The 22,899-nt window shown below is 38.7% G+C and overlaps 1 protein-coding gene across 6 annotated transcripts in view; it reads left to right on the plus strand.

Moving 5' to 3' along the window:
• Positions 1-22,899, plus strand: part of MGAT4A (mannosyl (alpha-1,3-)-glycoprotein beta-1,4-N-acetylglucosaminyltransferase, isozyme A) — a 121,003-nt gene that overhangs the window by 64,331 nt on the left and 33,773 nt on the right. For 5 of the 6 annotated variants that reach the window (XM_015570034.1, XM_015570033.1, XM_006773042.2 and 2 more), the window contains exons 4-7: positions 8,256-8,389; positions 17,107-17,153; positions 18,941-19,054; positions 20,977-21,052. In XM_015570034.1, coding sequence (XP_015425520.1) covers positions 8,256-8,389; positions 17,107-17,153; positions 18,941-19,054; positions 20,977-21,052 — 371 coding nt within the window. Of the gene's footprint in view, positions 1-5,454; positions 5,561-8,255; positions 8,390-17,106; positions 17,154-18,940; positions 19,055-20,976; positions 21,053-22,899 lie in introns of all 6 variants that reach the window. The other variant, XM_015570036.1, reaches the window with a different exon arrangement.

Raw genomic sequence — 22,899 nt, forward strand, 5'->3', positions numbered from 1 at the left:
TTGTGCACCAGGCCCCTAGTCTTAAATAAAATGAAATCTTGGTCAATCAGCTTTCCGGTAGTTAACATTCTTTTTTTTTGTTTGTTTTGTTTTTTTTGTTAATCCTCACCCGAGGATATTTTTCCATTGATTTTTTAGGGAGAGTGGAAGAGAGAGGGAAAGACAGAGAGAAACACATCGACTAGTTGTCTCCGACCAGGCCCAAGGAGCCTGCAACCAAGGCACGTGCACTTGACCGGGATCAAACCTGGGACCCTTTGGTCCACAGGCCCATGCTCTATCCACTAAGCTAAACCGACTAGGGCTAGTTAACATTCTTATCAAGCTGACACCATTTTTGGGAAATAGAAAAAAGACAACTCAAAGAAAAATAAGAAAATCCTCACATTTACTTAAAAAAAAAGTCTTCCCTCTGGGTTAGGCAATAGTTCTTAACACTTTTAGAGTCACAGAACCCTTTGGATAGCCTAGGAAAGCTGTCAAGACTCTTACTTATAAATGCACATAGAAAAAGTAAATTTGTATGTAACTTCTGGGATTTTGTGGAAACCAAAAACCTAGTTAGGGACTTTATATTAAGAACTTAGGTTTTTTAGATCGAAGAAATACTGCTTCTTGCTAAAAATCCCATTCTTCAGGGGTCAGACTGATTAAGGAACAATACTCAGACCAGCTAAGCTAAGTCTTTCAAAGGCTGAAGGGGGAGAATAGTGCTCCAGGCAGCTGCTCCTCTAGAATTCTCACATCCAGAAGGAAAAACTGTCAGCCCACCCCCGCACATTCAGTCCTCCCACAGCATTTGCAGAGGTGGGCTGCAGTACGCAGACCAAGCAAGTACAGGGGCGTGAAAGGCCATTTTGTACAACTAGGGTTTCCAAATAGTTAGGAAAATTGACATCATGAGTGACTTAATACTCAAGGAAATGAATTTGTAATTATAATATAGTTTAAAAATAATATACTTAATTTTTATTTATGGATTAATTTTAGAGGAGAAGGGAGAGAGATAGAGATAGAGATATCAATTTGTTGTTCCACTTATTTATGCATTCATTGTATGTGCCCTGACTGGGAATCAAACCCACAACCTTGGCATATTGGGATGATACTCTAAACAACTGAGCTACTCTGCTGGGGCCAAAAATAATATATTTTTAGAGGGAAGAAAGAGGTCAACTCATAACTGATGATTATAAAAGGATCATCTAGAAATCTTGAAGAACATTTCTTTGAGTAAACAGGAAGGGCCTATTCAGTGCTGAGCAGGATGGCTGAGAAAAGACCCTCCCTAGGTACCTGCCAGAATGGCATTATTGGTTGGTAGAGGCCAGCAGGCCATTCTTCACATAATTGCTGAAATAAAAAATCCATGAGCACCTGCTGTGTGCCAAGCACTTAGCCAGGCACTTTGGTACACAAAATTAGATGAGGTTCCTAATCTTGTGGAACTTCAATTCAAAGGAGAATGCATTAGTTAAATAAGCAATTATATAAACAGTTGCATGGTTACAGCTTTAATTGGTGACATAAAGGATGCTTTGAGAATTACATAAAGGGCATTTGATTTAATTAAGGACTATGGGGAAGTTTTTAAAAATACATTTGAACTGAGATCAGTAGAATATGTAGTTCCCTGCTAAAGATGGGTGTATTTGCTTTGTATTTCTACTATAACAAATTACCACAAACCCAGTGACTTAATACAATACAAGTTTATGATCTTATAGTTTTGGGTGTCAGAGGTCCAGAAAATAAGTGTGTTGACAGGGACATGTCCTTCTGGAAGCTTTAGGGAGGAGCCCATTTCCTTGCCTTTTCCAGCATCTAGAGATCACCTGCATCCGTTAGTTCATGCCCTTCCTTCATCTTCAAAGCATAGCATCTCCAGCACCGTCTCTGACTCTGACTCCCTTGCTTCCATTGTCACATTACCTCTCATTCTGACTCTCCTGCCTTCCTCTCATAAGGACCCCTGTGAGTACATTAGGCTCTCGTGGGTAGTACAGGACAGTCTTCCCATCTGAAGACCCTTAATCATCTCTAGAAAGCCCCTTCTGCCCCGTGAGGTAATATGTTCACAGATTCCAGGAATTAGGGCATGAGCATCTTGGGGAATGGGGCAGTATTCCGCCACATGTGAGAAAAGGATATAGTATTCCGGAAAATGAGAAAAGCACTACAAAAGCCTTGAAGGAAGGGAGCATGGAATGCTCTAGAAAATGGAGACGGCACTGTAGATAAAGTATGGAGTGATGGGAATTTGGAACAAGATAATGCGAGAGAGGTATTGAACCCCTCCCACGCAGGACCTTGCAGACCATTTGTGGGGTTTTGGATTTTTATCCTAAAAACAGAAAGAAGCCACTGAAGGGTTTGAAGCAGGACTTAGGATGACTTTATAAGACTTAAATTTTGCAAAGCTCACATTTGATGCCATGAGAAAAATGATAGAAAATGTGGGAAGAAGAGTAGATGTGGAAGGACTCAGTAAGAGATGTTGTAGTGATCCACTTGAGAGAGGATGAGCTTGGGCCAGGTAGTAGTGGTCGTAGTAGCGATGGCAAGAAGGTGATTTGCTAGTTGTTGGGAATGTATGGGGATATATACATGGGAGGACATAGTGTTGGACGGTTTTGTGGGCTAAGGTAGGAGGGAGTAGTCAGGGATAGGACCTAGATGGCTGGATTATATGACTGGATGGCTGGTACTATTCACGTGATAAAGGACAGTAGGAAGTGTTTTGTAATATTAGTTTCCAAGACGAGACCATAAATTAAATTTGGGTTTAATTTTATGAGTCATCATTTGCAAATAACTGGTTTTTGAAGAAAGAAGGATGGATGAGATCACCCAAGACCTAGAATTGAGGACCTAGAACAGTTAGTTTTCAGGAAAAAGAAAGATGAAGCCAACAAAGACAGGGGAAGTGCAACTAGACAATAGAGATAAAACTATTGTCATGGAATATGGGGAAAGAAATGGGGAATAAATGATGAAAATCAAACCAGAGGAAACACGATAGGCTAAAAATATTTAATTAGCAGTGAATATTGAAATAGTTATAACTGAAGGTAGACTAGTAATTGAAGATTCAGAATGCCAAATTAACATTTTTCCTAATTTTTTTTATCATAAAGGAAATAAATACTAGAATTTGTAAACTTGCCAGAAAAGTTGAAGAAAACGGAAATAATGTCAGTTGCTATCTCTGTCAAATTATAAACACCATGAGGCAACAGCCTTACCTATCTTATGACTGTATTTTAGATCGCCTAGTATTTTGAGTGTTTCCTTCCACGTCCGATGTGGAGTAGGGTTCCGTGTCTGAAAGAGGAGCCACACACAAATGAGAGAAAAATGACACGAGATAATTTTAAAATATTGGGGGACCAGGTGGGCAAGTCCAACTCAAGGAGAGGGACTTCCACCCATGCTCAGGCCGCTCCAATCTTTTATTGAGCTTGGAGTAGCCTTAGGTAAGGAGATTTCAATGACACACAGATCAGCAGACAATTTCCAGGAATAGACAGAGTATCTGATGAGCTCATCAGTAGACGATTTCCAGGAATAGGCAGAGTATCTGATCAACAATAATCAACAAGGATCTACACAAGTATCTAAGGAATTAAGTGAACTGAGATGGGGATGATGCTTCAACTACCATTACCTAAATTAACTGGGTGGTTCCTAGATTAACTGGGTGGTGCACAGTTCGGACCTTTGCTAGGACTTCAAAGGTTACTAGCTTTTGGGGGTCTCTGTCTAAACTCAGCTAGTAAAGACAATGAATGGACTCCGACACTAGTACATCATCGTTGTATTATAGGTACACAGGTAATACTTGAATAGGAAATATTGGATGATTAATTACTGGGACTAAGAACTTAGAACAACCCTTTGTCTCCATTCCTGTTTGGTTCCTTGGTCCACCTTGCTCCTCCACAAAAGGATGATATGTCTGTATTGTTCACAATCGCTGCCATATTTATTCTGAACTCATACTTCTCCCTTAGAATATATACATTTCTAGATGGCAAGCCATAGAAGAACATTTTATCAAACAGGACCAGGGTAGGCTCGGTTATACAGTAGTAATTAACTACCCCAAAATCTCAGTGGTTTAAGTAATGCAGAGTTATTTATTTATTTACTGCTCAAAGTACATGTCCATCAGGCTGGCGGGGCTTTGTGCATCATTGATCACGCAGAGATCCAGGGGGACAGAGCAGTCTGCATCTTGCATGTTACTGGTTGCTCTGCTGAGGAAGACAGACAACTCTGAAGGACTCACACTGCAGTTCCAGGGATGACTTGTTGTTTGTTACTAATCGCAACCCCTCCCACGGTTCTCCCCAACCCTAAGGGGACCAGGAAGTGTGATCCTACCTGTGACCAGAAGGCTGGAAAAACTGTCTTTTTTTGTGGTAATTTTGTGAAATACCACAAGTGTGGATACTCTAATTCTGAAAGCTTAGCTGAAATTAGTACTTTCATTTTTAGTGTTTTTGGAGTCCTTGAGTGCCTTGTTTTAAACTAAAGAATTTAAATTTCAGCTCCAAAACAGTATATTTGGAGCTTCTCTAAACATGCCTTCTAACCTTAAAACAGAAACAATACAACTCAAGACAGTGGTAGGGACTAGAGTTTGCATTATAACTTTATACCGTTTGTGTTTGCAACAATTTGAGGTAGGTTGAAGTATATGGAAATTTGCTTCCAGGGTAACTCATCCTGTCTTTAGGCATCTCAGAGGAACATGGTCGAAACAGTGTGTTGTTCTCAATAAAAGATCCCCCATCCACTTAAGTCATCCTTCAATCCTCCTCTTCCTTTGCCTCTAAGCCCCACTGGAAAGGGTCTTCAAAATATGTCCTAGCCCTGGCCTGGTAGCTCAGTTGGTTGGAGTGTTGTCCCATACACCAAAAGGTTGTATTCCCCATCAGGGCACATACCTAGGTTGTGGGTTCGGTCCCTGATCCAGACATGTGCTGGAGGCAATCAATCTGTTCCTCTCTCACATTGATGTTTCTCTCTCTCTCTCTCTCTCTCTCTCTCTCTCTCTCTCTCAAAATCAATAACATGTCCTCTAATGAGGATAATATATATCTATCCACTAATCCATCCACTCATCTCCATCTTTAAATACCCTAATTCAAACCACCGTCTTTTCCTTTAATTACTGCAGTAGCTTCCTGATGTCCCCCAAGATGCTTTTACTCTTAACACTTTTGTTTCTGTTCTCCACAAAATTTGGTAAACTTTTAAAATTAACAAATTGGATAATGTCATTCCCCTACTTATAGCTTTATAAAGGCTTTCTCTGAATTAAAAACTAAACTTAAGGTTTCATGTGAAATGGCCCCTAACTAATGCTCTGAATCTGGGCTCATTCTGCTTTAGATACACTCTGTTCTTGGCTCTTTCTCAATTACGTTAAGATCATTGTCTCTTCAGGGCCTTGCTGTTTCTCCTGGAATGTTTTTCCTTTGCTCTTTCTCATCATTAATTACAGCTCACTTGATACCAGAGAGGCCATCCATGACCCTCACTATCTATAAAGGTACCTTTCCTCCTACTCCCCACCCCCCACACTCTCATATTGCCACATTTTAATTTGTATAGTACAGGGGTGGGCAAACTTTTTGACTCGAGGGCCACAATGGGTTCTTAAACTGGACCGGAGGGCCGGAACAAAAGCATGGATGGAGTGTTTGTGTGAACTAATATAAATTCAAAGTAAACATCATTACATAAAAGGGTATGGTCTTTTTTTTTTTAGTAGTTTGCCCATGGCTGGTATAGTACATATTATCCTCTAAGATTCTATTATTTTCTCTTCTCTTTTCTCTTCTAGAATGTAAGTTCCATGAGGGTAGGTAGGGACCTTATCTGTGCTGTTCACTATTATATCCCAGTCACTAGAATAATTCCTTACATTTAATAGGTGTTTAGTAAATATGTTCGGGAAAATGTAGCAAATCTCTTTCTGAGCCCTTGTAAACTCTTTGTCCCAAAATGGAAGAGAGGAGTATGAAACTTGGGCAAGTTCCTTGAATTATTTGTATTATAATTCTTAGCCGTAGAATCATGGTGATAGACTTGTAGGTCCATGATCTTTAACGTTCCTTCTAGCTTTAGAATTCTATGAATTTTAAGTATTTTGTAGTGTCTCCAATTAATTGTTAATACTTAATTATTTTAAAAAGATATAAAGTATTTTTCTACTGATATCTAATATGCAGTATACAAGACTTCTTAAGAAGTGATATTTTTAAAAACTTTCTAGGAAATACAGTCCTATTGTAACACAATATATGCATTCCTAAAAATTACTGCACTATGCAGAATTGTACCATAAACTGAGAAAAATTGGATTAGGTTTACAACACTCAACAATTTTGCCAGTTACACATTAAAAAATATAAAAACTTAAAAATGGTAGCGTAATTCTACACTTGTTAAGTGATTAATAAAGAGGAAATTGCTATAATAAATACAGGCAGTCCTCGGGTTACATTGGACTGGTTACATAGCCATCTCCCATTTACAATATTTATTTTAAAAAAAGTTCTGTCATTTCGATGTATATACATATGTGTTTTATGTTTTTTATTATTTATTTACTACTACAAGTAAAGGTCAGGAATTGTTATCTTTACACTTTTTTTTACTGCTTCACGTCATTACTGCTGTGTATGTGCTCCATGTGAGTGAAGTAGGTGCTTATGTAGGTGGGTTCCGACTTAACGGCGAAAATCGCGTTCCGTCGCGCTGTAGGAACGGATCTCCAACGTAACCCGAGGACCTACTATGGTCCTCTGCCTTGTAAAAGATCTGAGATTTGTGTGTTAAAATGGGCTTCGAAGGCCTGCAGCTGGGAAGCTTTGAGAAGTGGTGCAAAGGGAGTTGTCTGAAATCTGACAGAAAGTGGTCACATCAGGGGTGTCCAGGGGTGGCCTTGGCGGCAGTGAGCCGAGGCAGCGGGCAGCCAACGGGCAGTGTGTGCATTTGGTGCCTCTGCAGCGCTCCTTTCAGTTTCCTGAACTCAGTTCCAATACGCCCAGTTTTCTGTGTTTGTTCCAGAGGAGAAATTGCACATAAACAAATGTGAAATCAGTGTTATGCTGAAGTGGCTCCTTAATATACTAATCGCACATAGGGACAAGTTTGCATTTCAAAACAGGCATAACAGTGGAAATGAAATTTTAGACTTAAAAACAGCTACATGAATATTACAGCTTCCATATAGCTCACCAGTTCCTCGAAACATTTACATCTTATATAACCATAGTACCATGATCAAAACCAGAAAATAAACATTGATGTTGTACTGTTAATTAACCTTCAATCTTGTTCACATTTTGCCATTTTTTTATTAGTATTTTTTTGTTTCAGGATCCAGCTCAGGATCCCATATTTCGCTCAATTATCATATCTTCTTAGTCTTCCTCAGTCACGGACAGTTCCTCATTCTTTCTTATTTTTCCTGATCTTGATAGTTTAGAGAGTCCTGACCAATGAGTTATTTTGTGATGTATTCCCCTAATTTGTGTTTGTCTTCTGTTTCTTCATGGTTATGGTTAGATTGAGGTTATTCATTTTGGACAAGGAACCCACAGAAAGGATATCATGTGGCCTTCTCCGTGCATCATATATATGAGATTTGGGACATTGATTTTTAAAATTATATTCTTTTTGATTTTAGAGAGGAAGGGAGAGGGAGAGAGAGATAGAAACATCAGTGATGAGAGAGAATCATTGATTGGCTGCCTCCCACACGCCTCCCACTGTGGATCAAGCCCACAACCCAGGCATGTGCCCTCACTGGGAGTCGAACTGTGACCTCCTGGTTCATGAGTTGACGCGCAACCACTGAGCCACGCCAGCTGGGCTGGGACATTACTTTTTAAGATGTTCAGTGTTTCAAAGGTTTAGTTGTATAATTAAATTTGTTGTTTATACTTTACAGTCACCTTTTAATATGAGTTTTAATATCGTTCATTTTTATCGGTTCTTTGACATTATTTCTTTTCTTATGGATTATTTATTTCCGTAAGTTCTATGAAAAAGAATTATAGTATTATGGATAATGCCTTTCTATCCGTTGGTTATTTTTCTTTCTGAAATGTAGTATATTTTGATACCTCAATTATTTGATCAATTTGAAGGGTATAATATTTTTGAAGTAGTGGTATTGTTATATATTTGTAAAATCTTATATAATTTTATAATTATAATATATAATTTTGTTTCAGTTTCAATAGTAATGGGAATTCCTACTGTGAAGAGAGAAGTTAAATCTTACCTCGTAGAAACTCTTCATTCCCTTATTGATAATCTGTATCCTGAAGAGAAATTGGACTGTGTAATAGTAGTCTTCATAGGAGAGGTAATTATTTAATTGTTGTGATTTTTACACCTATAATCTATGAGTTAAAATTATAATTGAATATTTGAATATACTTCTATGTGCATTTTTAAAAAATGTGAGTAAAGTTTAGGTAATGTATTCTATCCAATGGTTACATTTGCAGCTACAATTGAGGATAATATTACATACATAAATCTTTCAGAGCAGTGAGTCCCTGTTTCTAGTTATAGAACCTAAATTTGGAGATTGGCACTGGTGTTCTTTGGGAGTATAGAAAGCTGAGAAAAGTTTAGCCTAGACATGGGTTTTATCATCTTGTTATTCTCTTGACCCCTTGTCTGTACTCTCATCCATTATTGAAAAGGTAAGATATCATGAGAATGAGGAATATTATATTTATTGTATTTTTAGTTTCCTCAAAAGATCTAGGGAGAGACTAAATCTTGAGCAAGTTTTTCATAAATAATGAGAAAAATCACCCTGAAGTAATTATTTTCTTAATTATTATATAGAATTTCAGAATGTGAAAGGATTTAGGACATCAGCTGGTTCTTGCCCACTGATTCCCAGCTTTTCAGTGTTTCCCTATCTTTCTAAATGAAAGTGTTTTTAATGTATTTCTTAATATAAGAATAGAACACATGCTTACTATTTAAAACAATTACAGAAATGTGTAATGAAAAATTACCTGCTATTCCTCCATACAGATATAATAATTAGATATTCTGAAATATTTCTTAAGAAATATTTTCCTTCCCTAGCTAGTTTGGCTCAGTGGATAGAGTGTTGACCTGTGGACTGAAGGGTCCCGGGTTTGATTCTGGTCAAGGATACATGCCTGGTTTGCAGGCTTGATCCCCAGTGAGGGGCATGCAGGAGGCAGCCAATCAATGATTCTCTCCCTTCCTCTCTGAAATCAATAAAAATATGTATTTTTTAAAAACTAGAAACAGCCCTAACGAAAGAAAAATATTTCCTGTGGCTTGTGTACATATATAAATGGATTTGTTCTATATGTATTTTAACCTCCTATGGGCATTTAACAAAATATATTTATTATTGATTTCAGAGAAGAAGTTAGAGGGAGAGAGTGATAGAAACATCAATGATGAGAGAGAATCATTGATTGGCTGCCTCCTGCATGCTGCATACTGGGGATTGAGCCCAGAACCTGAGCTTGTGCCCTGACCGGGAATCGAACCATGACCTCCTGGTTCATAGGTTGACACTCAACCAATGAGCAATGCCAGCTGGGCTCATAGACATTTTTTCATGTTAAGAATAGGTACCACTGCCCTGACCGGTTTGGCTCGTTGGATAGAGCGTCGGCCTGCGGAGTGAGGGGTCCGGGTTCCCTTCCAGTCAAGGGCATGTACCTGGGTTGCGGGCACATCCTCGGTGGGGGGTGTGCAGGAGGCAGCTGATCGATATTTCTCATCGATGTTTCTAACTCTCTATCCCTCTCCTTTCTTCTCTGTGAAAAATCAATAAAATATATTAAAAAAAAGAATAGGTATCACAACATCATTTTTTCTGGCTACAAAACATTCCATTGTGTGGTTTTAACATAATTTATTTAATTTCTGATTGCTAGACATTTAGACTGTTTCCAAGTTTTTGCTGTTATTTTCAGCATGGCATAAATTTTGTGTCCTTTGTTTAGTTACTGAGGTGTGATCAGTTTCTAAATGTGGAATTGCCTTGGTCAGAGTTCACATACATTAAAATGTTTGTGCATGGCCAACACGCCTCACAGAGATGAGCCAGTTTATGCCTCTTCCAGCGTTCTGTGAGAAAGCTTGTTTCCCCATCCGCATGCTCTCCTCGATCATATCCGTCTTTAGTTTTTTCGTCAGTTTGATGCGTAAAAAATAATACATTGCTTTTGCTCAGTTTGGATTTCTTTGCTGATGGGGTTAAATGCTGATTTATAGGTTTTTCTTGCACCATTTGTATTTATAATTGTTTTTATAACCTTCGCTCTTTTTTAATTTGTAAGAAAATTTCACATATGAGAGGAATAAATTCTTTGAAATTCATATTTAGTTCAGTTTGTCTTTTGCAGGAACTTTGTATTTTTTTGTCTGTTATAGAAATTTTACATCTTAAGTAATTAAATTTGTCACTTGCATATTGTATACCAGTAGAAATTGATACAACCTCCTTGGAAAGCATTTTGGCAATAGCTATTAAAATTTAAAGTCTACTCTGTGACCCAGCTTTCTGCTTCTAAAAATTGATTCAGTAGTAACAGTTGTAGGTGTGAAATCTACTCAAGCACATACACACATGTAACAGCTCCTGTTGCTTTAATGAAATAGAGAAAACGGTCCTGTGTCATATCCCATCAACTGTTAGTAGAAGGAACCTTGAGAGTTGGGATTATGGGAAGATGCCACTTTCTGTTGCACACAGTTTTACAAAATGAGAATTTTTTTTTTACAATGAACATATATTGATTTTTATTCAGAAAAAAAGTCTTATTACCGTAAAAGAAGAAAATTATCCTTATACACTTGAAAAATAGTGTTCAGTATATAGACAGATTCGTGTACATAAAGATTCAAGACCCTCTGGCCATTGCCTTTTATCTGGTACTAAGATGTCATAACAATGGGTTTGGAGTCAGATGACCTGGGTTCAGGGCCTGGATTCTGCCACTTGAGCTGGTCCCTTTTCTTTCTTCAGCCTCAGTGTCTTCATCTCTAAAATGAGAATAATGTTCTCGAGCCTTTTGAGCTCGGTGTTGGTACAGGGAAGCACAAGGAGATCACTGATGGAGAGGTGTTGTACATTCAGGTGTGGGCAGTATTCTGATCTCTGAAGACTCCTCCTCCTGAATTGCAGTATTTATGTATGTATCTGTATAGAATTTTAGTATTTGGAAGAAAATCTGTACTGAAAGAAGAATTAATTTACAGAGTTGTTTGAATTGCTTTTAGGCAGTTTAAAATTCTTTATTATTACATTTGATTCTACCTTAATTCATAGTTTTAACCTAAGTGTCCAGTAGCTTGGGGCTCATTAACACTAGTAGCAAGTGATAGTCTGTTTAATATTTCTTATAGCGCTGTATCATTGCTCATATCGTTTCTGTCATTCATGATCATTTCTGACAAAACGTTTTCCTACAATGTACTCTGAATTTTAGCAAAAATTCTTTTTCCTGTCCCATTCTTATATTTGGAGAGTTCCCTATTTTATGAATCTTGGTGGAGGAAGGAAGTACCTCCTGCCCACTATTGAAACTAAAAATGTCAGATGTTTCCTTTACTAGTTCAGGCATGTGACCTTGGCTCAGCCCCTTGGTATTCCTATCCTGGACTTGGCGTGGTGCTTTATTATTTTCAGTTGACACAGAAAACCCAAACGGATAAGCACACAGATTATTACATTATTAGAATTAATGGGAATTTATCAAGGTGGCTGAATATAGGATCAACTTATGTTTCTAAATGCCAGTAACAAAAAATAAGGAAATACCATTTAGAATAAATATTTTTCTAAAGAAGCAGAGACTGTGGACAGCCCATTACGGTGACAGATGGTGGCTGCGGGGGTGTCTTTCCCATGGTCACAGGGCGGGGTTCAGAGGCACTGAAGGCTGGTGAGGGCTTTGCAAGTTGTAGCATTGGGAGCAGGTGGTGGTTTCTGGCTGTCGTCCAGCTTTATTTCTGCCGCCTTCCAGGCCTGGTTCCTCGGCCTCGCTGGAGGTCCTGCGAGTTCTGCCTCTCATCTTTCAGTGTCTGCCTGTTCTGCCACAGTCAGTTTCTATTGCTATGAAGATCCTGACTGATACAGCTTACAACTTGTTCAAAAATACCTCAATTGCTATAAACAGAACATGTAGTCAACATGGATGTGCAGAGCTAGGTGGCTAAATGCTATTCCAAGTGAAAGAGATGAAATCAATTTTTAAGGTGCGTTTCAGATAGAATATTGCCTAATTTATAACAGCCACATAATGTTGATGACCGTACAGATTGCTGAGAATTTGGAAAGAGAACTTTATTTTTTGGTTTTGTTAATCCTCACCCAAGGATATATATATTTCCATTGATTTTTTAGAGAGTGGCAGGGAAGGGAAGAGACAGAGAGAGAAATGTTAATGTGGGAGAGACACATTGATTGGTTGCCTCCTGCACGTGCCCCAGTCGGGGCAGGGGATCCAGCTTGCAACTGAGGTACGTGCCCTTGACCAGAATCTAACCTGCACTCCTTCAGTCTGAGGGCCAATGCTCTAACCACTGAGCAACTGGCTAGGACTGAAAAAAGAACTTTAGCTAGCATATCTTTACGTAGCATATCTTTTATATCATTACTAGAGGCCTGATGCATGAAATTTGTGCAAGGGGCTTGGCCCCCCGCCACTGCAGCGGCTACCTCTGCCTCGGCCCCACCCACCATGGCAGTTGCCTCTGCCTCAGCCCCTGCCAACGCTGCGGCTTCCTCCGGAAGGATGTTTGGTCTAATTAGCATATTACGCTTTTATTATTATAGATGACTATTCACATTGTTTCTGTAATTTGCGTAAAAACATTCCAAAGGCATGTTAAAATGTTAAGTTCCTGAACTGAAGAATTCAAATTGAGATTCTATAATGAAATAACAAATTCGTCATGTTAGAAAAGCACCTAAAGGTAGTCTCTGAAAAATTGAGTTTACAGAATTTCCAGTTCACAGTGTGTTTAGAATATAGCATGAAAATAGTTTTGCTTTTTACTATTGTACACATTTTAGTTTGTGTTTTGTAGTTTGTTTAGAGCGCCTGAGGCCATTACTATGCCCCCTTCCTCCCTTCCTTCCTTCCTTCCTTCCTTCTTTCCTTCCTTCCTTTCTTTCTTTCTTTCTTTCTTTCTCTCTTTCTTTCTCAGTGTGTTTCTTTTTTTTCTTTTTTAAATATATTTTATTGATTTTTTACAGAGAGGAAGGGAGAGAGATAGTTAGAAACATCGATGAGAGAGAAACATCGATCAGCTGCCTCCTGCACATCTCCCACTGGGGATGTGCCCACAACCCAGGTACATGCCCTTGACCGGAATCGAACCTGGGATCTTTCAGTCCGCAGACTGATGCTCCATCCACTGAGCCAAACCGGTTTTGGCACTATGCCTTCTTTAAAATTCTTTTATTTAAATTGTGCTAACAGTGCTAGTTGGCTTATGGGCAGAAATATGCAAAGCAGGTAAATTTATAAATGAATACAGAAGTTGAATAACAGAATTGATCAAATTGCTATAGGGTTTTTAAAATTTTTCTATTATATACTTTATTTGCTAGGAAACAGTGTTTACCGTTTATTCTTGGGATAGGTAATATGATCTCATGCTTAAAAATTATAAACGTGTGTTGTATACTTTGAGAAGTCTCCCTTTAGTGCTGTTCCTTAGTCACTATTACCTCTCTACAGGCAACAGCTGTTAACAGTAGTTGTTCCCATTCAGAGACATTTAATGTGTATACATGTGGATATATTCTTTTCCGCACTATTTCTATGTAGATGGTATAATATTAACTTTTTATATTAGCACATAAAGACCTATATAGATTCCTTGTAAAATATTTTTCTAGAAATTTATTCATTTTACCTAAGTTTTAAAATTTGCTTCATACAAAGTGGAGCAAAGTCGACTCTTGTTCTTTTTGTGGTTATTTCCCCCTGATTTCTTTATATATGTGTGTATATTGTAGTCTCCCTCTTTTTAGCTAGTGGATCTGTTTTTATTATTTCAAAAACCATCTTTTGGGTTTGTTTTGTTGTTGTTGTTTTCTGATGAATACTGGCTTTAAAAAATTTTTTAATACTGGCTTTTAACATTATTAATTTTCCACTTTTGTTAGTTACATGTTATACTTGTCCCAGATACTAAATTGATTTATTTCCATTATTTCTTTTTGTTAATATAAGAATTACTCTGAATTTTTTCCTGAACACTGTGTTAGCTGCATTCCATAGGTTCTGTATTCTAGATTTGTATCTGATTTTCATTGGTAATTGCATGTAATGTCAATGTTGTGTTCCTGGGTTAACTCTGATTAAGTGGTTTAGTCTTTTCTAGTGAGACAGCTTAGTGTTTTCAGGCAGAAATTAGTTACCTGAGTGCTTGGGAACTTTTTACACCCCAAAGCACTTGAGAAATAAAGAGTAGCCCTCTCTATAGTTATGTTTTCTTAAGCTCTCATAATTACCCGTCTTTTTTAGTTGTTAGTTGTTTCTATTCTTGATTTTAAACTACAGATTACTATGTTGGTGCATCAGTGGTATTTTGGCTTGTAATTTTTCAGCAGCTAGATTTTAAGATGTTCACTTATGCGTTGGTTATATATCATACAAATCTAATGGGAAAGAAATTGGAGATATATAAAATTTGCTTGTAATTCAACAAATATTTACTGACACAGTGATAAGCCAGTCCTATCACTGAACAAAACAAAGCCTCTGCCCAATGAAACCTACATCAGAGAGAAGGACAGATGAGACAACTAATACATAGTACAGCGATTTTCAGCCGGTGTGCCACAAGAATGTTTAAAACATTCAATACCTGACTATTTAGTCTGGGGGACTGAGCTCTTTTCCCTTAGATTGTAAAAAAGAAAAAGAAAAAAAAAAGACGAGAGCCAACACAAACAATAGCTGTCTGATGTGAATGAATCAAAACTGTACCTATTTTTTTTCTGTCAAATCAGCAAAAAATGTATTTTTTAAACATAAGGATATTATGTGTGGATTATTTATGGAGCACTTGCACTTCATAAATTTTATTACACATGACATGATAAATCTGTATTCACATAAGTTTATTCTTCTTGGCCCCCTTTTAAAGAGTCCCCTGGCGATAGGGAGCTGGCCCTAATCATACTGTTTCCTTGGATAGGCACTCAGTAAATGGTAATCAATTTGAGTTTCAGGTTGTTGCTAAACTTATTCAAGTTTATATAAACCAGGCTTGGTCATGTGCTCCAAAATTAGATCCGGATGAGTTAGTCAGATACTTACTGGGTGATACTTTATGGAAAATGAGCTCACTACTGTTTGTGTTTATGAAGGGGAAGTGGGCTGTGTTCTAGTTGTATCTCACTCCTAAGTCTTTAAATTTAACAATAAAAAGAGAAATTACTTTCAATTAAGAGAAATTAAAGTTAAACTATTCTAATGAACAGAACAAACTGACGAACAAAATAGATCCAGAGACATTGAAACATGCAACAGACTGACATATGTCAGAGGGAAGTGGGGGTGGGTGGCCAGAGATTAACCATAAAACTTAGATGAATACTAGAGGCCCGGTGCACGAAATTCATGCACAGGTGGGGTCTCTGGGGTGGTCTGTGGAGATCAGGCCCTAGCTTGTACCCCCAGCCTCACAGCCCCAGCTCACATCCCCAGCCACGCAGACCTGCAGCTCTGCCTGGCACCCCACCTTGGCCTGGTGCCGCCTGCTCCACCCCCACCCCCCCGCCGCTGCTGGTCACCGTCTGTAGGGTGATTGGCAGGGCGATCGGGCCCCTGCTTGCACCCGCGTTGACCTGGCACTGCCCACTCACCTGCTACACCATCCCGCTGTGGTCCCACTGTCATCGGGCCCCATTGGGGCCGGCTGTGCCTCCACTGCCACCCGCTGCCAGCGCTGCACCGCTCACATCTCCCATGTTCCGCACTGCCCGCTGGTGGTCAGCGCACGTCATAGTGAGCGGTTGAACTCCAGACAATTTGCATATTAGGCTTTTATTATATAGAATATGCATAGCCCATAGACACGGACAATAGTGCTGGGAAAGCCTGGAGAGGGGGCCGAGCTGGGTGAGGAGGTCAATGGGGGATAAAGGAGGACACGACAATACTCAACAATAAAGATCAATTAAATAAAATAAAATAAACTCTCATAAAACAAAATTTTATAATCCAAAAGTTTTGTAATTTCTAGGGTTAAGTTTTATATTTGTTTTTCCTCAATTTTTAAGTGTTTTGGTAGTCTTTATAACATAGATCAGACTTGATGTGTCATTTACTTTAACAATGGAGCATTTTAATGTAAGCTGTCACTGAATTTAAAATTGATAGGGTTATTGGATCTTTGCTTACAGTATATAATTTCAAAGTACATAGGCCTGATAAATATTTACTTCTAACTCTGGTTAAAATGCTCTTGACTTTGGTTTTTATTATCAACTTGATAATAATAATACAGAATAATACAGCTTTTTGTTCCATTTTTATCACTTACTGTCATAGTCTCTGAGATGATTTTTCCTCCCACTTTTTTTTTTTTTAAATAGGGCAGGAAACTGAGGCTCAGAGAAGTGGCTTACTCTAAGTTGTACAGGCCAGTGAGTACAGAGGCGAATCTTGAAGCTAGGTTTTATGATTTGCAGTGGACACATCTTCCCTGTCGCCTGCTTACAGACACTGTTCATTCATTACTTACAGTTTGGATATTTCAGAAGAAGTAGTAATAGTTTTTGTGCTTAATTTTTTCTATTGAACATCGACAATTGAAAATAACGAAACCTTAGTTATCTACTTACTGTATTAGTAAATACTCAGTGATATCCAGTGGTGCATTAAAGTAGAATACTGGTACATAAATGCAAATCCCATAACTTACCTGAAAATCTAATGTAATGTTTTCAATGAATGTTTTATTCACTTATTTGATTTTGAGTTCAGTATTAAAAGTTAAATAAAAAAGTAAAAACAATGAACGTAGGTACAATTTTCTTTTCTTTCCCAGACAGATATTGATTATGTACACGGTGTTACAGCCAACCTGGAGAAAGAGTAAGTTCTTCTTAATTATGGAAGTGAAAATAATCATTACTATTATCTCTTCTCTTTCTGCTAAAAGATAATGCCTTCTTTTATAATTCATTTCTCTGGAATTCAGTGTTCATTGGACCACCTATAATTGGTCTTTGGCATTGTCATAAAGAAGGTGCACATCTAGTTATCTGATGGGATAAATTGGTATATTTAGAAAAAACTTGAATGTTATATGTATGTAACATTATCAAATAACAGTCTTTAATCTGGAGAACAGTGAACATAGAATCATACGAGATTGCTTAAATTTTTCACCGTGTTTACCAAGCAGAAATTTTCTGCTATTATGGCAGACAGTCATTTAGCAGCTTCAAATCGCAGTGCTAAACTATGTCTGAATCTAATCTGTTTTGCAAAGGTTGAGGAACAATTTACTGTGAGCAAGGCACATCGCAGGTAACTACAGATAGAAAGTTTAGTAAACTTCAGGTATCATTAATTTGTAAAATACTGCTTTGGTGGTAGTTTTAATAGTAACGTTAAAAAATCAGTCTTGATATGGTTTCATCATTGAATTCTGCCTGTTTTTGCCCCCTAAACACTTACCTTCTACTTAAAAAGACAAAAGAGAAGCAACAATTATTTGCCAACTCTAGATTTAAAATATTGTGGCTTTATATTTGTCTATCACAGTTCTAAAACCAGAGATTAAAAAAAATATGTATAATTCCAGATTAAACTCTGTGTTTGTTAGATTTTTTCTCAAGTGCTCAATTTCTTGGCAGCCTTCATATAAGCACAACTTGGCAGCCTTCGTAAAAGTACTATCAGATAGTGTAGATTCCTTACTAGAGGACCAGAGCAATAATTACTAGTCCCCTTCACATGGGCCACATGGGCAGGTCTGTGGGGTACATGCAATGATTCTGTCAATTCCTTTCTTCATCAATGTGTAGGAAAACCCAGGAAAAAAAAAAAGTGAAAATTAAGCACTAAGAACATTTGTGCAAAGACAGGTAGTTAGACAACCATTTTGTGGAGATTTGCAAAAATGAAATAATGGAGAATGCAAATGAGAAGGAAGTTGCTATTGAGTAAGTAAGATTGGTTTAAAAAACTTTAGAACAGTTTCTCAACCTTGGCACTGTTAACATCTTGGGCTAGATAATTCTTTGTTGTGAGGACTGTCCTATGCACTGTAGTATGTTTAACAGCATCCCTAATGTCTGTCTACCCACTAGATGTCAGTACTGTCCATAGTGATGAGGACCAAATGTCTGGTCACTGCTTAGTGTACCCTTTAGGGGCAGGAGTGCTCTCAGTGAGAAACACTAGTTTAGAATGACATATAGTGTATAACCGACAACTAAACCTTCCTGAAAATTAAAGAACTTCGATTTTTGTACACACACACACACACACACACACACACACACACACACACGGGCGCGTGCGCGCAAACCCCTTCATTACTTTGTTTTTCTTCAATTTCTATTTTCTGTAACATCTCAATTTTATTTGTTAAAATTCTTATACTTTTTAGGAAAGTAATTCCTGCATTTGGCCTAGGATTATTGCCATGCTGCTCCAAGAATAGTGGCACTTTACACTTTTTAAAAGCATTATTTTTTAAAAATGTGTGCTATTAGAAAAATCTGTAGTTTCTGGAAAATCATTGATGAACTACTTCATTGAACACAGTGTGTTCATTACTGATGTGTTTTATGATAACACAGTAAGTTGAGCATTAAGATAAATAAAATCCCACAGAGCTTAAATAACTCAACTAACCTTTCTCATGATAGATTTTCTAAAGAAATCAGTTCTGGTTTGGTGGAAATAATATCACCTCCTGGAAGCTATTATCCTGACTTGACAAACTTAAAGACGACATTTGGAGACTCTAAAGAAAGAGTAAGGTGAGCCTGTTTCTTAGAACCCTCACCCTGTGAATGTAATCCTGTCTAATAACAGACAGACATGGTAATTGACTGTACCTTTGCTACACCTCCCATTGGCTAATCAGCATGATATGCAAATTAACTGCCAACAAAGATGGCGGCTGATTTGCATACTGCAGGCAGGGTGGGACAGCGCCATCCCGCTTGCCCTGCAGCCATCTGGGCCTGCTATTTGTGACCCGGGGCGGTGAGCGGGACAGCGCCATCCCACCTGCCCTGCTGCCATCCAGGCCTGCTATCTGCAACCTGGGGCGGTGGGTGTCCGTGTGCGACCTGACCTGGGGCGGTCGGGCGGGGCAGCAGTGATACGCCGTGCCCGGGCATCCTGTGTGCAACCCACCCGGGTGTCCCATGTGCAACCCGACCCAGGGTGGCGCCCCAACCCCCGGATCGGCCCTGCCGTCTACGCGACCCGGGGAGGTGGGGCAGGCACCAAGGGATCGGGCCTGCCATCTTCCACCCCAGAGTGGGCCTAAGCCAGCAGTTGGTTATCTCCCGAGGGGCCCCAGACTGTGAGAGGGCACAAGTGGGGCTGAAGGACACCCCCCAACCCCCCTCCCCTGCCAGTGCACAAATTTTTGTGCACCGGGCCTCTAGTGTATAATAAATGTAGTTCTTTATCAAAGCTTCACATATTTTAGGAGTTAGCCAATTAATGAGAGCCAATGAAATTTGGGGTATTTTATTGGAAATTCTATGGAGTTTCTGATGAGAGGTTGATTTGGTAAACTTTATAATTTTTATAACTGCTGCTCTAATGCTATGACTTTTCTTAAGAGTATATTATCTATAACTCAGAAGTTAATACAGATAGAAATCTCAGATCTGTATGCAGCATAAATGAGGGCTGATTCAATAAAGGGCCAAAAACAATAATACTGTCCTGCAAAATTGTATTATAGTACTTAGTCTATTGGATTTGTGTCTGGCTCTCTAAAACTGAAGGACTTAGCTTTCATTGTGTTATTAAAAACTAAGAAATATTGGTATTAGCTTTGGATTTTCTGTAACTAGAGAAAAGGAAAAATGGTATTTTGGGAAGAGATTTGTACATCTTGAGTTGTTAATTTGTCCCAAAGACAGATATGTCCTCATAACTGGTTAATTGTCTCTCAATAAATATAATTCTATTTTTCAAAAAGTTAGGGTTGAATTTAGTAAAAAATTCTAGGTAGTCATATTAGCTGTATTATGGAGAAGTTTGCTTAATATGATTCAAAGCTTTTATTTTACTGGTTGTTTTTTTTTTACCTGCCTTTTAGAACCACTTCTCTTATTTAAAATTAGTCAGTTTCTATAGGTTACCAGGATTCGCTGAAAGAACTTAATGTTGTAAATTTTAATAGGATGTCTTGGGTTTTAAGCATTCAATACATATTTATTAATTTCTACCTGCTTGGAGCACAGTCCTAGGCACCAGAGCAGTGATCCCCACAGTATAATTGTTGAAGACTAGTTCCCAGAGATATGAAGATGTTACTGAAAAAAGAGTCAGTGGTCAAGGAAGTTTGGAAAATACTGGATTACAATTTTTTTCAACAAATGTATTTACTGCTATATGTTTCATATATTATGTATACATCATGTATATAAAATATATACATATTGTGTCTATGTAATATATTACATATTATAGAATACTAGAAGCCCAGCACGCGAAATCGCGCAGCCCCACCCACTTGCATGCCCACCTGCTGCCCTGCCGCATTTGCAGGTCTGCCCACCCGCGCGGGTCTTGGTTGTTATGGTGTGAGGGCCACAGGCCTTTTAAAATATAGAATACACTGTTATATCATAATATATATCATAAAATGTAATGCATTTAATCCTATATTGCCTAATTTGAGTCTGAGCCTTATTTTTGAAAATTTTTATTTCAGATGGAGAACAAAGCAAAACCTAGATTATTGTTTTCTAATGATGTATGCTCAGGAAAAGGGCATATATTACATTCAGGTAAGTGTGGTTATTTCTTTAATGTGTTTCACACTCTTAAAGAAAAAGTGATAACATCACGGGTATATTTTCATTAAAACGGGGTGTGTTAAAAGTGTAAGCCCTCCCAGATCTCTAAGATCATAACAGTATATCGCGGGCAGAAGCATCTCTCCTACTCACTGAGAATGTGGGCTCTGAAGTTCCATTCTCTGGTTTTGCACAAACACTAGCTCTCCACTTAGTGGTGTGACAGTGGGCAGGTTGCTCATCTCTTTTTTCCTTTTCTCCCATCCCTCCCTCTCCTCTTATCCTCCTCCTCTTCCCTCATCCTCCCGCTCCTTTCTCATCCTCCCTGTTTCCACTGTTAAAAAGAACTAAAAATTAATTATATGGAAAATTTTAAAGAAGGATTTCCATATTTTTTTAATGGTTCTATTAATATAGTGGGGTTTTTTGTATGCTACAATATATTTACATTTAGGTAATAAAACTGACATTTTATTTTATTAGCATGGCTAGAATAGTAAATCTGTAGTGATATGGGTTTTAAGTTAGCCAGGTAGACAACATCTCAGTAATCTGGGAAGCTATTATTTCTTTCAGATTTCATTTTCCTTAGTGACTTAAGCTTAAATTTCCAATTCATTTCTTTCACGAAAGGTCATTATTCCTTGTTTGAAATACAAATACCCCAAGACACTAAGTCTGTCAGGGTTTCTTTTGTGTGTGTTTTTGTTTTGTTTTTTAGTATAAAAAGTTTATTAGGTCCTTATCTAGGAGGATGTTTTGATGAAAGTGTTAAGAAAAGGTATTCTGGTCCCTGAATCAGAAAGGAAATGGTGGGCAGCTACTGTGGGTTGTGAGAGATGGGAAGGGACTTTGAGAGGAGAGGAAAGAAGGAAAAAGCTTGGCATCATATGGGAAGGTGGGCTTAACTAAGGTCAGACTTTGTCTCCCTTGACATTATACCTTGGGCCAGCTGTATTCAAATGGGCATGACCCTGGCTGGCATGGCTTAGTGGTTAGTGTCAGCTTGTGCACTGGAGGGCTTGGGGTTCAACATTCCCAGTCAAGGGCATATACCTGGGTGCAGGTTCAATTCTCCACCTCTAGTCATGGGTGTGTGGGAGGCAACCAATCAATGTTTCTCTCTCTCTCTTCTCCTTCCTCCTCCCTTCTACTCTCTCTAAAAATCAATGAAAAACAAATGTCCTCACCCCTCAGGTGAGGATTAAAACAACACATGACAAATGGGCATGAACTCTTCCTTGGTTCGCAGAAAGGGAGATATAAATGATGGTAGGGTCAGAACTGAACATCTATATATATAGAAAAGCCTAAGTGACTGTTACGACCAGACCGACCGGTCGACCGACCAGTCGCTATGAAGTGTATTGACCACCACGGGCCAGGTGCTCAATGCAGTAGCTGCCCCCTGCTGGTCAGTGTGCTTCCATAGCCAACCTCCCGCGGTCCCTCCCCCCTGCCAGCCTGCCCCTCCCCCCCATAGGCCCTGATCAGAGGGCCAGCCAGCCAATCTCCTGAGGTCTCTCCCCCTGATAGGCCTCAATCTCTGGCCAGGCTGAGGGAGCCCATCTGTGCACGAATTTGTGCCCTGGGCCTCTAGTCCTATCTAATAAAAGACAAAAATGGTAATTGGCGTACGACCGACACCCTTTTCATTGGCTAATCAGGGCTATATGCAAATTAACTGCCAACTAAGATTGGCAGTTTACTGTCAACAAAGATTGACAGTTAACTGCCAACTAAGATTGGCAGTTAACTGCCAACAAGATGGCAGTTAATTTGCATATGTAGGCACAATGCAGGGAGGCGAAAGGGAAAGCAGGAAGAAGCCCCCTGCC

The sequence above is a fragment of the Myotis davidii genome, unplaced genomic scaffold, assembly GCF_000327345.1.
Source record: "Myotis davidii unplaced genomic scaffold, ASM32734v1 scaffold1065, whole genome shotgun sequence".
NCBI lineage: Eukaryota > Metazoa > Chordata > Mammalia > Chiroptera > Vespertilionidae > Myotis > Myotis davidii.